The 16,882-nt window shown below is 26.8% G+C and overlaps 1 protein-coding gene across 1 annotated transcript in view; it reads left to right on the forward strand.

Annotated features, from left to right (window-relative positions):
- Eph (Eph receptor tyrosine kinase) overlaps nucleotides 1-16,882 on the forward strand; it is an 807,314-nt gene that overhangs the window by 705,221 nt on the left and 85,211 nt on the right. The window contains exons 5-6 of the mRNA XM_075367017.1: nucleotides 6,811-6,956; nucleotides 8,501-8,735. Coding sequence (XP_075223132.1) covers nucleotides 6,811-6,956; nucleotides 8,501-8,735 — 381 coding nt within the window. The remainder of the gene's footprint in view (nucleotides 1-6,810; nucleotides 6,957-8,500; nucleotides 8,736-16,882) is intronic.

Genomic DNA, 16,882 nt, shown 5'->3' on the forward strand with positions numbered 1-16,882 from the left:
AATCGTTTTGTAGGAAATTAATATTTGCTTAATTTTAAAGAATGCCAGAATGTTTTACTCTTTGTTTACTGGATTTCCATCTTTTCTCGTATGATTATCTTATTCCGATATAAGATATAAATAAGGCAATTATTTATATCTTATATCCGATATAATAATATATATATTCGAAGAAGAAAATTATATGAATTCGATGTTATATCGAATCCGATATAACTATATATACTAGCGGACCCGACAGACGTTGTTCTGACGTGGCATTATTCTGTAATAAATGCACACTCATAAGTATAAATAACTTAATTAAGTTAAAATTAGCAGGAATGTGTTCTAAATTTCATTAAAATGACTATTAGTATGATATTATCAGTTTGTGATTGTTGTATTATTGTAATGGGTTTATTGATTAATTATGTGTAGTATGGTTAATATTTATTTTCACTAAATATTGAGATGTCCGATGAAATTGAATTAAAAAATCGAAACGTCGTAAAATTAATAATTAGTGTAATTAATAAATTTTCATCCACATTACTACTAATTTTCAATTAACATCATTCTAAAAAGGTACTTCCTACATATTTTTTTTTAATTTTATAATTTTGATGTTTCATAACCATGTAGCAGCTTAATTAATCAATTAATAAATAAATTAAACCACTGTAAAAAAGCAACGTAGTTAAAATTTTAGTTGAAATTTTTATAATTTTTCTCATTCTTTATTTTAACATCTATTTTATCAAATTTTAGATAATTGTAAGTTAAAAATAATTTTAGAAAACTTTTTATAAAATTAATCAGCTAAAACATTATAAATTCAATTTTTTAAATATACTTTAAAATATAAGTAACTTATATTTTAATTTTATAAATGTTATAATTTATTTTATATATATATTTATTTGTATATATATATATATATATGTGTGTGTGTGTGTGTGTGTGTGTGTGTGTGTGTGTGTGTGTGTGTGTGTGTGTGTGTGTGTGTGTGTGTGTGAAAGAGAGAGAGAGTGTGTGTGTTTGTGTGCATGACTTGAAAACGATTCCCTTGAATTTGAATTAGATTTTTGTAAATATCCTAAACGTTTTAAAAGTTTTTTGATACTAACCTTTTGATACATAATAGTATTTTCTGAACCCTGATAACTTGCATCATCTGACAGATTAGACATGGAAAAATGGATTCAATTTTTCTTGATGAGAAAAGAGTAAAATATGTCATTTTACTCTAGCTGACTAATTTTAATCAAAAATTAGTTTTTTTTTAAAGTTGCTTGCTGTCAAGAAGAATAAAGATGTCGGATTCATTTTGCGTGATGAGAAATATTAAAAACATATAAAACATGTCAATTAATGAATATTTAATAGCGAAAATAGGTTCCATATAAAGAATAGCACGTAATAAAGAGGTATTACCGGTTTTCATGTTAGTGTATGTTCTTTTAGTGAACGAAAAGTCGCTCGACCTTTCATAAGAAGATATACCGCTACTGTGAATAAGTTTATCCGGGTTTATCTACCCGTTTATCGTTTTCTTGTGTTTTTATTCACTCTTGTTTTTTGGTGGAGATTCAGTCCACTTGAATGATAGATATTCTTGATGATAGTCTTGACGATAGATATTCTGACACATTACAGGTTCAGATTCGATTCTTTATTGACTTTTTTTAGTTGAATTTGAGTGTTTGTGTATTACTAGTGAAATTTGGTCGGTCATTAGATCAACATATTGGTAGCAACTGTGATGTGGTCAATCTGAGAATTGGCATATACAATTATCGAACTATAATTAGGTTAATGGAAATAATTATTAATTGTACATTAGTACAGCATTAAAAAAAATGTTTGATTTGCTGGCATTGAAGGTAGGATTAATACAATCAGTTTAATACATTTATTTACATAATTATAAGCTTAGTTTTCCCCTTTAATTCTTTTAAATAAAAATATGAATAACAAATTTTGTATTGTTAAAATATATTTTTATAATATGTATATACCAAATTTTTTTAAAAAATATTTAAGTATTTCCCTGTAGTAAATCATTTGTGAGGGATATTACTTTCGACTCCATCCACACTTCCGCTAGCAGTTTCTCCCCTTCCAATGGATGTGCTAGTGCGACCAGGGATGTTTTAAGAGCTCACTTCTCCACCTTATCCAGTTCCGCCACCCTTTTCCAATTTTCTCAACTCTTCCATAACGCTGCTCCCCTTACATTCATCTTAGGCTATATTTTCCACTTCTTGTCCTCTGGTTCTACTACCCGTCCATTTCTTCTATTGCCGTTCTACTGCCGTTTCTTCCGATCTCAAACTACGATCAGTTTATATAACAGTCAATATAAAGTTTTACAAGATTATATATATACAGCGACTCATAACAATAAAATACAAGCCTTCCATAATAAATCTGTAATCATAACTTTTCTTATAGGACACCTTAAATAAAGTACCAGTATCCATAAAACCACAAAATAAACTATGCAATTGGGAGTAACTTAATAATGTACAAAATAATATAATTAATTATAAAATTCTTTGGGCAATTTACATCAAAATAAAAATAAATCTTGATCATTTATTTTTTTATTAGATCTTTTAAAGATATCAAAAATTTACTCTATAATCAATAGAAACCAAATATTATCATAAAAAAAATAAATATTTGAAGAAGAAAATATTAAGTTCTTTAATATAAAAAAGATTCAAATTGTAAATATTGAAACTTAGATTTTCCAAAAAACACATAAATTGATTCCGCTTTATATACATAAAACTTTTATAAAATATAATTAATGATATATATATATATATATTTTTTTTTTACATAAAAATATAACCTTTAATTCCAATATTATAAGTAACTGATTTAATTATTCGTGAAAAATTAAATATGAAATTTCTACATTTCTTGTGAAAAACTGTCCATATCTTTCAAACCATTTTTAAAAGATTGAACTATTGTATTATATTTTTTTATCAAACAGTCATTTGAGTGAAATTGAATACCTTATGAGCCTAACAGAATTTATCTTGTTAAAAAACTTTATTAGAAGTTAGTCGTTGCACTAAGCTTTGATCTTAATTGATCTGTTGTATAATTTTTCCTTACTGAGTAGAGTTTCCCACAGAAAGGTGTACATTAATTTGTTGTTTTAGACTATCTGTCCCAGTCTTTGCTAAGGCTGTGAGCATAAAAACTGATATTGATGTGATGTGTGATGTATTGATATTGATGTGATGTACAAGCTTGTATCTCACAGATAAAGCTATTAGTTTCTCTAAGGGAAAGGAACTAGTTAAAGTTGCTTTCTCTCAGAGGGGTAGTGTAAATTACTCAGCCACTCCCTTTGATGAACAGAGTAAAGATGTCAGTTTTAGACTAAATATCATTTGAATTTACATAGGCTTGGCATGATGGTATGCTCTATTATATTTAATTCAGTAAAGAAGTAACGGTAAGCCATTTTATGTCTCATTTTCCCTTGTAAATCTAGCATATGCTTGCTAATTTCTGGAAACAGCTATGCCTTCTTTTGAACTAGCTTCAGCCTTGTCTGTTTGGTCAAGATTGTAGGCGACCTAACATGAGACACAAGCTAATCCAAAAATTGGTGTAGCCATTTCCACAAATTATTTGATGCCAGGATAACTAGGAAACATGTGGAGTAGTGTTATTTTTTTCCCCCACTAAACATATTTAATCTATACTTATTAATCTTAACTTGCATTAATTATTTATATGTTTGTACTTCTTGGGGCTTCAACTCATGAACTTGGCTGTTGAAACAAACAGAATGCTCTACCAGTTTCATCATCATGTTTTACTTTATTGGGCATATTTGCAAGTCTTTTAGAAATAATAGGTCACAAAATATTCTGTTAATAAATATTTTACCAAATATTTGGGATAACATCTTTTGATGTTCATGAGTTGAGGTAGAAATAAATGCATCCATTTGAATATTTAGGCAGATTCTATCAGATTTTTAGGCAGAATATCTGCGAGAAGAAGCGATAACATAATTATATCAGACTGATAAGGGCTGATGTTGTAACATCAGTTGTAACAGATTGATAAGGGATGGCTCTTGGCCTCTATTTTTCAACAGTAATAGACTGATTATTTTTTCTTTGAGCATTTTTAATTATTATCTCGTTAAAAATCATAATCTTGTTAAAAATTGAAAGAAGTCTCATTTTATTCCCGATCTGTTTTTAGTTGATTTTATTAAAATTCAGTACATTTTTTTTGTACATGAAATTTAACAGGTGTTTTATTCTGTTAACTGTGATGGCCAAAAAATACAAAAAGTAAGTTTTCAACTGTATACTTTATTCTAAAAAAAATTTCTTCCTCTGAAGAATTGGAGGACTGATTGTATTTAATGTAAATATATGAATGTATTACTTGATGTGATATTATCCTTAAAAATTTATTGATATTTTATGCAAATCTTAAGAAAATAATAAATTACATTTATTCTTGTTTTCAATGACTATTGCAAAACTTGAGTTTGGGAAGTTCATTTCCTTTTCTTAACATTTTCCAATTTCTTCATTTTTTGCATTCGATGCCATAAAATATCCCTGGAATTAGTTTTTCAGATACATTTGGTCCCTATTAGATTCAAGATGAAAGATTGACTGAGATTAGATTGATGATTATGATCCATTCAGGTTACTCTAGGTATGGGAAAGAATAGAAGAAAAAACTTAGTATTTTTATTTTAAAATGAAATATTTTTAACTTTATCCAAAAATGAACAAATTAATAAATTTACTACTCACCATTAAAATTTTATCTTTCATTCTCTATTAGTGTGATAATCTATTTCATTATTTATTAATTAATGTTCAGTTAAATTAAGTCTTGAAGAACATTTTAATTTATAAAGTAATTACACTTGATAATTAAGTATTTTCTTTGTACATCACTGTTGGTTTTTCCTGTAATAATTTATTAACAAAGAATAAATAACCTCTCATGCAAAATATACTACTACTGACTACAAAAATTTATTTTACCTAGTTTCATCTTGTTTTGATTGTGGAATATATCTTAAGTGTAACGGCTGTAAATGTCGAACACAGTACAACTCATTTACCAGTTATTAATTTTAGATTTAAATTTTTGTTGTATTAATAATTATGTATTAAATAATGCATTATTTCTTGACAGAACGGCTCATTATTTTATTTCTTTACACAATCTGTCCTAGTCTTTCTTATGACTGTAACATGTAAAGCGACTGAACTAGATAATCTTATTTCCTCTGAAAGCAATGTTTTCCACTACCCAGCTAGAACAGAGTGAAGTTGTCACTTGTAGAACTGAATATCTACACTTACGTGGGGTGGTGCGTGAATGTATACGTATGGATATATGTACATCCTGAAGCTAATTGTTTTTGAATTATGCAAGATACATACAAACGTACATACAGACGTCATATGCCGAAATTAGTCAAAACGGATTTAGGATTGGTCAAAATGGATAACTATAAAAAAAATTTTTTCTGATACACAATACTTCCTTTACTTCTTACAAGGAAGTAAAAGTGACAAATAATACTGATAATTTAAACATTGCTAATTTTCTGTAAATTATTCTATACCAGTATGTAGCGAAGTACTAGAATGTAATATTAGCCAGTAGTGAAAGAATTGTTTAGTTAAAATTTATATTTTTTCTAATCCCCTAATTTTTATTACATTAATGTTGTGTAAAAGATTCAGAATGGGATATATCTATGAAAATGAGAAACAAAAAACTATTTTTTTTGTGGTTCCTAATTTCTAGGACCTGATTAACTTTATTGTGTATTGTGAATGTATTTTTCAAAGATTTAAAATTTTATTAAAATTATTCAAAGCATTGTAATTTTAAGGTGATCCTTTTTTTGTTTTTAAAAGTAAAAAAACCATATTGGTTACTATTATCTAAATACTAAGAAGTACAGATTTCAGTAGAAGCTTGATAGAAACAAAATCCAATTTTAACTTCTACCGACATCAAAGAGGTTGTAAAGAGATTCCATTTACAAAATGATCAGGGTACAAAGAGACATTATTAATTAATTAATTTAACAAAGAATTTGTATATAAAATGGAAATGTTGTGTGTGTGTGTGTGTGTGTGTCTAAAAATAAATATTAAAAGAAAGCGAGCAAGCAAGAGCTTAATACAAAATACCTACCTTATTACAAAATAAATTCGATCTTGTAGAAGGTTATATAAATTAGGGTATTTATTATAGGTTTAATAAATTCATATGTTAGTGTAACTGATATTTGTTATTAAAGTTTTTTTTAAATTTTATCATATATCACTTGAAATACCACACAATCCATATACAGATTTGGATTGACACAATTCATTATAACGTATATATACACTCAATGAGGATGAAATAAACTATTATATCACAGTTAATAATTATCCATAATAGAGAGTATCACCAGATGACATGAGGTATTTTCAATAGGACTGGAAGCATAATTATTTTCTCTTAAAAATTCTCTTTATTTCTCCCTCTTTCTCTGTTCACACACGTGCACGTGTGTGTGTGAACTCTAGGACTGTATTTATTATAATACTGTTTTTTTGGTTTGTATTCTTGAAAGTAATACTTGAAAATAACCAAAATTATTATCACCATTAAAGTTGTCAAATTCATGACCGTTATTTGACATAATTTTATGTTTTATTGTAATTTATTTTTTGTTTGAAATTAAAATAGTTTTATAATTTTTCTTTTCAATTATATTTATAATATTCTTAATTTTTTAAATATTTTATATTACAGGTCGCATAGCAGCTGGAGAGGGAAGGTTTAATATGAATAGTGAAGTTGTTATTAACACCGAGATAAAATCAATTCCAGTTACAAAGAAAGGTGTTTATTTTGCTTTTCGGGACCAAGGAGCCTGTATTTCTTTGTTGGCTGTAAAAGTAAGTTAATAAACTTTTTTCTTTTCTTTTGTAATTGAAATATTTGCTTTGACTCTCAGAGAAGCATAATATAATTTTAGCAGGACTGACTGGATACATTTACCACTCAAAATGATATGAATATGATATGTAAATGACAAATCTCTCATTCTCATTCTCTCTCTCCCTCTCTCTCTCTCTCTGCGCGCGCGCGTGTGTGCATGCATACATGTGTGTATATAAATTGAATTTATATTTTTTCTTTTTTTAACTGATGTATATTTTTATATAATTTTGTAGAGGTGCATCTGAAAATTTTATTGATTAAAGCAGTATTCACTAAATTTATTTTAATGACGACCCCTCTTTTCTTGCTAGCTTTCATTGTAAGTTAGAATTAAATATTTGACATTTCATGAGGTACTAGTATTTTAACAGTGGCATTGATAAAAATTTTCTAATATAAGGATCTTAAAAACCCCCATGCACTCTTTATTATGGGTGTGTAGCTTTATATTGTTTTATGCGTCTCAATGTTTTAAGAACTTTGAATAATAATAATAATAGTATATTTCCTTTTTCTTACATTATTTTCCTGTGTGTATTAAAAAGAGTCATCTAATTCATCTTTAGCCTTTGATAATTTGTATTTCATTATGCAGATTATATATTTTTAAGTGTTATTCATCCATATGTTTTTGTTTAATTTATTTTAAAAATGATTCATTATAAGTAATAAGTATTGTTAACTATGTTACAACAAATTATTAGCTACAGACATTAAAAGTGTGAGGATTCTCCTAGTTTTTCTTTAATTATGAATTTCAGAAGTTGACTGATTATGATTGTTATTTGTTTGATGCCATAAACTTAGTGGTTACAGAATACCAAATGTGAGTCACAAATCACTTCTAAAATAAAAACAATTCCTGGGGAGTATAATAATTCCCAGGAATAAAAACCATTCTGTTAGACATTCAAAATGCAAATTATAATTCCTTCACTATTCACTTCAGAAACAGACTATATAATGAACATCATACACTCTGATTTTTGCCTTTCTACATTTTTAGTTTTATATGCATCACAGCCCAAATATAAAATGGGTGAAATAATGTACCTAATAGACTGAAATTTTTTTCTTTTCTACTGAGGTATTAAAATTTCAGTCGATTTTAGTATTTGGGAAATGGAAAATTGAAATTACTATTATAATTCTATTTTTACTATTTTTATTATAATCAAAAAGTTAGTACACTACAAAACTGATTAGAGTATCTGACCATTTAGTTGATTACTTTTGATAAACACAACATCGTGTGTTTACAAAATGTTTTGTATACAGCATTCTTCAAGTAGTCACCTTTTGATTTATCAAAAATTTGACATCTCTTCTTTTTTAATTCTTCATAACTCTCAAATGAAGATTTGAGGTTAAGATGGATCAAATGGATGTTATTTAGTAATATTTATAATGGAACTTGTTGACCTGTAGTTGTATTGCAGTGTATAGATAAAATATTTTGAAATATCTTTTTTTATTTTTTTTTTTTGTTCTGTTTTAGGTATATTATATAACATGTCCAAAAGTTACTATAAATCTGGCCCATTTTCAAACTACACCTACAGGAAGGGAAGTTACATTTATTGAACAAGCTACTGGTAAGTGTGTAGATAATGCTGAAGAAGTTGAAACACCAACATATCTCTGCAAGGGTGATGGCAAATGGTACCTACCTGCTGGTGGATGCAGATGTAAACCAGGCTTTGAAGCTGATCTTGACAAACAAACGTGCAATGGTGAGTTTAATATTTTGGTTAAATTTAAAATATATATTTTTTAAAATGGAGAAAGCAACAAACTAAAAAATCAAATAATTAATTATCCAGTCAGAGGAGGAGCCAGCCTCTTATCCATTTCAGCCAGATAAATGGTAGTTTGTGCCATTTCAGATTAACTGTTATGATAGTAGGCTATGTTAGTAGTTTGCTATGATAGTATGTTGCTATGATAGTAACACAGTAGTATTATATACTTATGTTATTAGTGAATACTTCTTTTACTGATGTCTGATGGTTAATGGAATCACATCAAGAATTTCCAAATTGAAAGTAGATAAAATATGTGTATTTTCATTTTTTTTCCATGATCTTCTGTTTCACTGCAGTTGACTATACAATCTATTGCATGCCAATATGATTGGTAAAAGAAAAAGAAAAAACTTAGTTTATTAATTAAAAAAAGCATTTTTAACAACTGCTACATAGAATTATAAATTCTACCAACAGAATGACAAATGGATTTGAAAATAAATTGTTAGAATCGAGGAAGTTAATTTTTTTTTGAAACTGTGTAAAATACCTTTTAATGATAATTTATATTGCTTATTTTTTTTATATATATTCAGGTTTATAAATACATACTTTAAATGTTATTTGTTAACATATTAAAGTACATCTATGGAATATACTTTATTGCATTCATTTAAATTCTTTTTCTGAAAAAAAAAACATGTTATAAATTTGTTACTGACAGCAAAATCCTGGAGTAACCTATTTACTACTATTTAGATTTCGTATACTACAAAAAAAATCAGATAAATCTCCGATTTCCTTTAATTAAATGAAGAAAGTCTTGTTTTTTGGTGTACTATTTTAATATTTAAAAATATTATAGGTTTTTAAGTTTTTCTTTTCAAAATTACCATTATAATAAATATTTCTTTTTATTAGTTGTTTATTATATCATACAATATACAGTCATATATGACATGACAGTCATATTAAACATGATGTATAATATTGATGTTATGATTTCCACCATCAAAAAATTATATTTTAGTGTTTCTCCTTTCTTTGCTTATAAATTTGTTTCTCTTCTAGCAGGTATCTAATATCTAAACACTCATCTTTATAGATTTATAGATTTACAGGAGATGAGTATTTTGGGCATTATTGTCTCTTATTCAGCGACTAAATTATTTTAAATCTAAAAGAATATAAGCAGTATTTTTACTTATGTTTACTTAATAATTATATTGATATAATAATGCTTTATTCAATCAATAAGGGTTTTTTAATATTAATTAGATTTTTCTCATTATATTGCATATTATTTTTACAATACTTATTTAATTTGCATTAGTAGTTTATGAATTAACTTGTCAGATACCCTTCTGAATGCTTTTCTGTTTTGTTGTAATCTTTTAACTGCACCATATTCTTAAAAGCTGTCTTCTTGAAATTTTTAATTTTTTACATTACCTTTTCTAACTAAAATGCTAATTTTGAATGCTTGGTGATGTTTTTGATCTTGAGTGACCAAGGATCTTTTTAACTTGGATCTTGGTCACATTCACCTTCTTTTTTGCCTGATTAATCTTAAAATTTTAATTTTGAAACTTACCAACATTTTTCTAATTTGTAACTGGTTTCTATTTCTCATACATTATATTTTTAAATATATCTATTTTTAGCTTTCCTACTGCTCATACCTCAGTGCTGTTAAATAATTTTTTCTATTAAATATTTATAAGAATTTCTTTCAGATTCCTTAAATTTATGTTTAATGCTGGGAAATTTTGTTCTGGAAAGATTTACTTAACAAAAGAAACTTTTATGTTTCTTTAATTTGTTGAACTTGTGTATTTGTTTTCTTAGATTATTTTAATTATAATTTCTTTACGAAGTACTTTAAATAAGTTATGTGCAAAAATACAAATTTGGAAGTAAGTAATCAAAATTAGGGGTTTTTTTTTTTAATAAATGTTAATGAAGACTGATGAGTAATTAGTAAGAGAAGGTTCATACCTTCTCTTACTAATATTTGTTGATAACTAAATGTTTTTAAAATTATCTTTGTGAGTTCTTAAGTAAATTTTATTTGAATGTTTTTAAGAGTATGAAATTAAATAAAAATTTGGTCTAACCATTAAGATAATATCTCCAGCTTCAGAAGCAGTTTAAATGTTTAGACTACAAAAAAATAAAATATTTAAAAAGTATATATATTGTTCAGATCTGCCTTTATTTCAGTTTATTTTCATATGTATCAGCTTAATGCTGGTTAAGCCTAATTTTTAATATGTTACATGAGGGCATTTAAAGATACTACCAAAATTAAATATTTCCATTTTCTCAGATTTATTTAATATGTTATGGTATATAAGTACAGTATATGTTAAAATATTTTTATGACCATTTTTTATAAAATTACTATTTTAAAATTGCAGATAGTGTTTGTCTTATTATTTATTATACCTCTTTTTTTAAAAATAAAATACTTTTGTCAAGGATTGTAAAACTTAACACAGCTAGAAATTTCAATAATATCTCATTTGAGGCCCACCAGCTGAGGGGATCTTCATTTTTTTAGCCTCCAGGACCACTGTTCAGTAATGCTTCAGAGGATGAGATGAAATAAAATTGCAATTTAATAATAATAAAAAATCTGATGTGGACACCACATGACTTCCTTGTACACTTATTAAATTTCTTATACAAATATTTTTTCACACTTTATTTCATTTACAGTCATACATATCATCCTCATTCATCCTCTGAAGTAATACTTTACAGTGGTTCCAGAGATTAAAGTGAAAATAAAAGAAAGAAAGGTGTACTTGACTTAAAAAGTATTTTAATTCTGTTTCATTATTTATTATCTCTCATTGCCTGATAATTCTACTTCCTTTCAGACTAAATCTATTTTTTCTTTTTCCACTTTTTTTGTATTTTCATTACTCCACTGCTTTCAAATCTTTCCTCTATACTTGATCCTCCCAGTTACCTCGTCATGGTTATTAGTAATATGATTTGACTACTTTAGCTGAGGCATATGTATATATATTTATATATTCAGTAAAAAAAAGTGAAGAACTTCTTATATTTTTATGTAATAAAAATCTTGTAAAATCAGAATACAAAAATTAAAACTATGTTTATATCTGGAATTTAATTGGTTAAAAAAATGTTATCAAGTCATATTTTAATAAAATAAAGTTTAGATATAAAGTAGCAATAATCACTTTATTATTAGATATATTATTTTATCGTTCAATATTAGTGTATATTCTTCTCATATGATTCTTTTTGGTGACTAATCTCATTTTTAAAAATCATGGTATGAATTATATTTCCATTTCTGTAATTGTTACACTACCTTTTATTTTTCTTATTTAAACTTATTTTATATAATACATCGTGACACTTTATTTTCAGAATAAATTAATTCCGCTTTACTTCTAAGCTGTAGTCTTAATGTTGTATTTTTTGTCTTATTTTTTTTTCTCTTTCTACTTTTAGTCACATTGACTGCCATTTACTGGGTTCACACATTTTATGTAAATATTGCAATACATTTGTTATTTTTTGATAACCCATTACTAATAAATTGGATTTCATAATGATAATTTTAATTTCATATTTCTTGATTTCTTATGTTCTGTGCCGCATGATTATTTTTTGTTATCTTACATCATTAGTTAATATCAAACTGTCATCAGCAGGTCTAACATAATTTATTTTTATTCTCTAGTGTTTATTTCTTTATCAGTGTTTATCCTCTGTTGAACTAATATACTTGTATCCACTTAGTAAAAAAAGTGTATATGTTTGATAAGTCAATTTTTTATTTATCATAGATAAATGCTAGTATGTTTGTTTATTGAATTTCTTTTATTAAAAACACTATCAGAATAGTTTTGTTTTTCACCATGTTTGAGTCAAATTTATTATGTAATTTGCATAAAAATTGTACAATTAACGCTAATTTTTTTTTTTTGTATACGGAAAGAATACATAACATTCTTTATAAAAAATTTGTAATATAAATTTTCCATTGGTATGTTTACTAATTATCAACTACATCCATTGGGATGTTTACTAATTATAATTGAAGTAAGAATCAATTTTAGGGAGAAAGATTTCATAAGAAATTTAGACATTCATAATTGACACTTAAACTGAACCAAGTTGGTCTGGGGAAGTTGATTAAAAAACATTATTTGAATGCAAGCTATCTTTCGGCTAATTTTCATGGAGAAGTTACTCATGTGAAGTTTCTGGGATCAATGATGAAAAAAACATTTTATGAAATTACTAAAACTGCATTTGATCAGAAAATATTTTTACTTTTTCCCTTCGCAGTAATAAAGAAGTCGGTAGTTGTAATTCTAAACTTAAACAACCAATTATCAGTGAGAAATAGTAATGAATAATCTATTATTATTGTCTATTAGTTTATTATTACTATTTTACAATCAAGTCCTTGTGATTGGGTTTTTTTCTCAACAAATCTATAAATAATTTTTGCTTATTAATTTAAATATCATTACTGATTTTACTTACTTAGATTTATGTAAAATGTATGTAATTGCTGTCAATTTATAGCTTAAGAGGTAAGGTTTAGCTCTTTTATTTGTAATGTTCCTAAAGTGTTAATGCATTTTTATTGTAAGTAAAGTTTTACCATTTATGAAACATTTGAATATGTGTTCCTTCCATTTATATAACTACTTATTATACATTTTCTTCTTGTATATCTCAGATATGCTAATGAACTCATCTGTGGGTTAGCTGTTAGCATCATCATTGAAAAAGTAATATTACAGCAGTCTGTTATCTTACAAATACAAATAAAGATAACATTCTTTAATTTGAGTTTAAATGCCAATATTTTTATTGGAAGTAAGAATTCAATTATTCTGCTATGTCAGATATGTAACCTGAATCATGTTACCCAAGGCAATTTTCAATAGAAACAATAAAGTATTTTATTTAGAAAAATATAATGAACTTTCTCATTGTCAGTTTCTTCTGTATTTATGTCATGTAATTTAAAATTCTGTTAGTTTAATCCTCTATTGGAATATAACATCACAAGTAAATTTAGATTTTGAATTAGATCAGTGAATTATTTTATAAGTAGAAAGCCTGCACTAGAGAAAGAATCTAACTGGTTCTTTGGTTTGTTCAGCAGTTCATACAGCTGGCATAATACTTTTTATGTCAATTGTTTGTTGGATTCTTGAGATCTTAGATTACTGATTAGTAAAAAAGGATTATTTTTTGATGAACAGTGTATTTACCTCACCCTACAACTCCTTTGTAAATAAGAAATGAAAATAAGCTTCTTGATTTTGTTAGTTTCCATTTGATCTTGGAGCTTTATTTTAATCTTAGTTAGTTCTTACTTAATTTAATTTAAATAAATGTAGATACTGTATATAAATTAGCTATACTTTATAAACATGATTTTCATATCATTTTAAAACTGCTGGAATTAGAACATCTGAATTTGAAATAACAAATTATATATATTTGAGTCGAGTGCAAGAGGAGGATTTGTATTTGTTATTAGTTTAAAGTGAGTACTACTCTCAGTTTAAATAATTTTCTTCAAGAGAAATTTCTGTCTGTCTGCTTTTAACTTCCGTTTATTATCACAACTCTAGATTGCTTACTCTTAAGACATGAAACATAAACAGTCTTTCTCTTTGTACATATACCTCTAGTGATAATTGATTCAATCTTTTCTTCTGTTTATGCGCTCTTTGTAACATTTTTTAATTGCTCATTGACTTAATTTTTATATGATTTTTTATGCCTTATTTTACATTAAAATTTATTTAATAACAATTCACTATAGAACTTATAAGCACTTATTTTAATTAGATTTATTGTTATTGTTTTTGTGTGTAGTTACAAATTTTTTGTTCACTGATCGCAGAAATAATTGATTTTATACATTGGTTAAGTAGAAATTTAAAGTTAAATTGTATTATTCAAGTTGTTGTTTAATTTGAGTATATTTTATGTATTGTTATTCTCTTTTATATTATCTTTTATGTTATCTATTTTTTTCTCTGACAATCACAACAAAATGCCATGATGCAGTTAATTCTTCATTGGATGTGATAACTTGTGCATATAAAATGGTTCAATGTTTGGAATTTCTCATACTGATTGTTTTAATACAGTTAAGTAATCTATGACTTTTGTGAAGGGATGCATATTTTTTAAGAAATCAACTTTGTAACAAAATAGCATATGAGAATTGTTATACATAATATTAAAACATTTAGTTACTGATTTTTTTTTATGGTTAAATCTCAGGCTGACCATTACTGAGTTATTGCTGTTAATTGAATCCCAGGTGTTGTGGTATTAAAATCAAATTAAAAATAAATGATTTGGCCCCCAGTACTTTTTTTTTGTAGTATGAATATAATTAGAGAAAATATTGTATATGAAAGTTTTTTCAGTCCCAGATTTTGATGAAGTTTTGGGAACTTTGGTTTCCATGGTTGCTGAGAAAAATCTTAATTTTCTACAGGTATTTAGTGTGCTGTAAGCAAGATCATCATCATTTATTTTATTAATTTAATAGACCTAGCATAAAATGTTTATTAACCATGGAGAGAAAACTTTCCAAAAAAAAAAAAATGGTGTTTGTCAATAATTGCTTCAGCAATTTTGATGTAACTTATTGAAGTAAGAGTTCTTTATAATATATTAAAGATGTTATGTCTAGAAAATTTTATGGTCGCTGTCATTATTTTATTTTTATTTTTTTTGTGCACACTGTTCTTTATTAATGTGGGTTCTACTGATTGTGCTTAGAGCATCGTTGTGAGCTCTTACTGTATAGCATCATTATTTTATTAGGTTTATTGTGAGTGGTGTTTTGTAGATTGTACCTTGTTTTCATGAAGCTTTTGTATAACCAATTTGGTTCATTTAGTTATAATAGTAATTTTATTACTATTATTTTATAATAGTAATTTTATTGGGTAGGCCATATGAAACCAGCCATCTGACACTGTATCTTCTGCCCGAAGATCTCCTATATCAGAAGATTGTATGTTTATCACACATGGGTGTTAGTTGAAGGTCATTAACTCACTCATAAGCCTTCAACCCTCCCTCCCTGTTCAATGAGTCTGTAGTATTTGTGCGACATTGTGTATTTAACTGAGCAGCATGTTCTCAATGTGGTGGAAAATGATCTCACAACTTCAATAAATTTGGTTTGTGAAAGGTTTCAAGGGATGTATCCTAGAAGTAATGTTATTGCAAAATCAACAATTCAAGATTTAGTGAAAAAGGGAATTGTATTGGAAGGAGTCCTCACAAGTCAACAAGACGATTAGCCCAACAAACAGGAGTTTCTCGAACATCATGTCGGTATATATTTCATGATTTACAAATGAAAGCCTCTTGCATGAGTGTTATGCATGAATTAAAACAACATGATAAGGGTAAACAAGTAAATTACTGCCAGTTGCTCTGGCAGAATATTACCGAAGGAATCCATGATGCTTCTATCTTCATTTCAACAGATGAAGTGCGGTTTCAGGAAAATTATTCCTAGTCTATAGTTATACAGTATATATGGAATGAATAATAAGTTGCCAGTAAATGATGCAAGAAAGTTTATATTCTTACTCCTCTCAGTAAGTAATATAAAAATGAATATTTATTACATACATACAGAGTGTTCCATATTGGACGGGCAATCTATCGGGAGATGGTTGTGTAGCCAAAAATAAGAAAAAGAATTCGTATAAACATAGGTCAGAAAACGGTTCGTTAGCGAGTTTCGGCTCGCGAAACATTTAGCTCTGTTTTCTACTCTCTCTCTAATTAAAGTTGTACTTTTCAAATTTGTGTTTAATTTTACATCAAGCTTCTAAGAATTAAATTCTGTACAAAGTAACTTGAAGTTTTTATTTGTTTATTGGTAAGTTAACAAAGTTATTTTATTTGAAACCTTTGCCGGAAAAGTGATTTACCGGCCGAACTTTTTCGTATTTAACCCGTTTTTCGTAAAACCTAACTGAGATAGAAGTCTGGAATCACTTTTATTTCAGTTCTTAGATAAAAAATCATAAGGAAGCACCAAATTTACCCCTCGATTTGTACCCCAAGAATTTAATTTCACAGAG

The sequence above is a fragment of the Lycorma delicatula genome, chromosome 1 (assembly GCF_047948215.1).
Source record: "Lycorma delicatula isolate Av1 chromosome 1, ASM4794821v1, whole genome shotgun sequence".
NCBI classification, from domain to species: domain Eukaryota; kingdom Metazoa; phylum Arthropoda; class Insecta; order Hemiptera; family Fulgoridae; genus Lycorma; species Lycorma delicatula.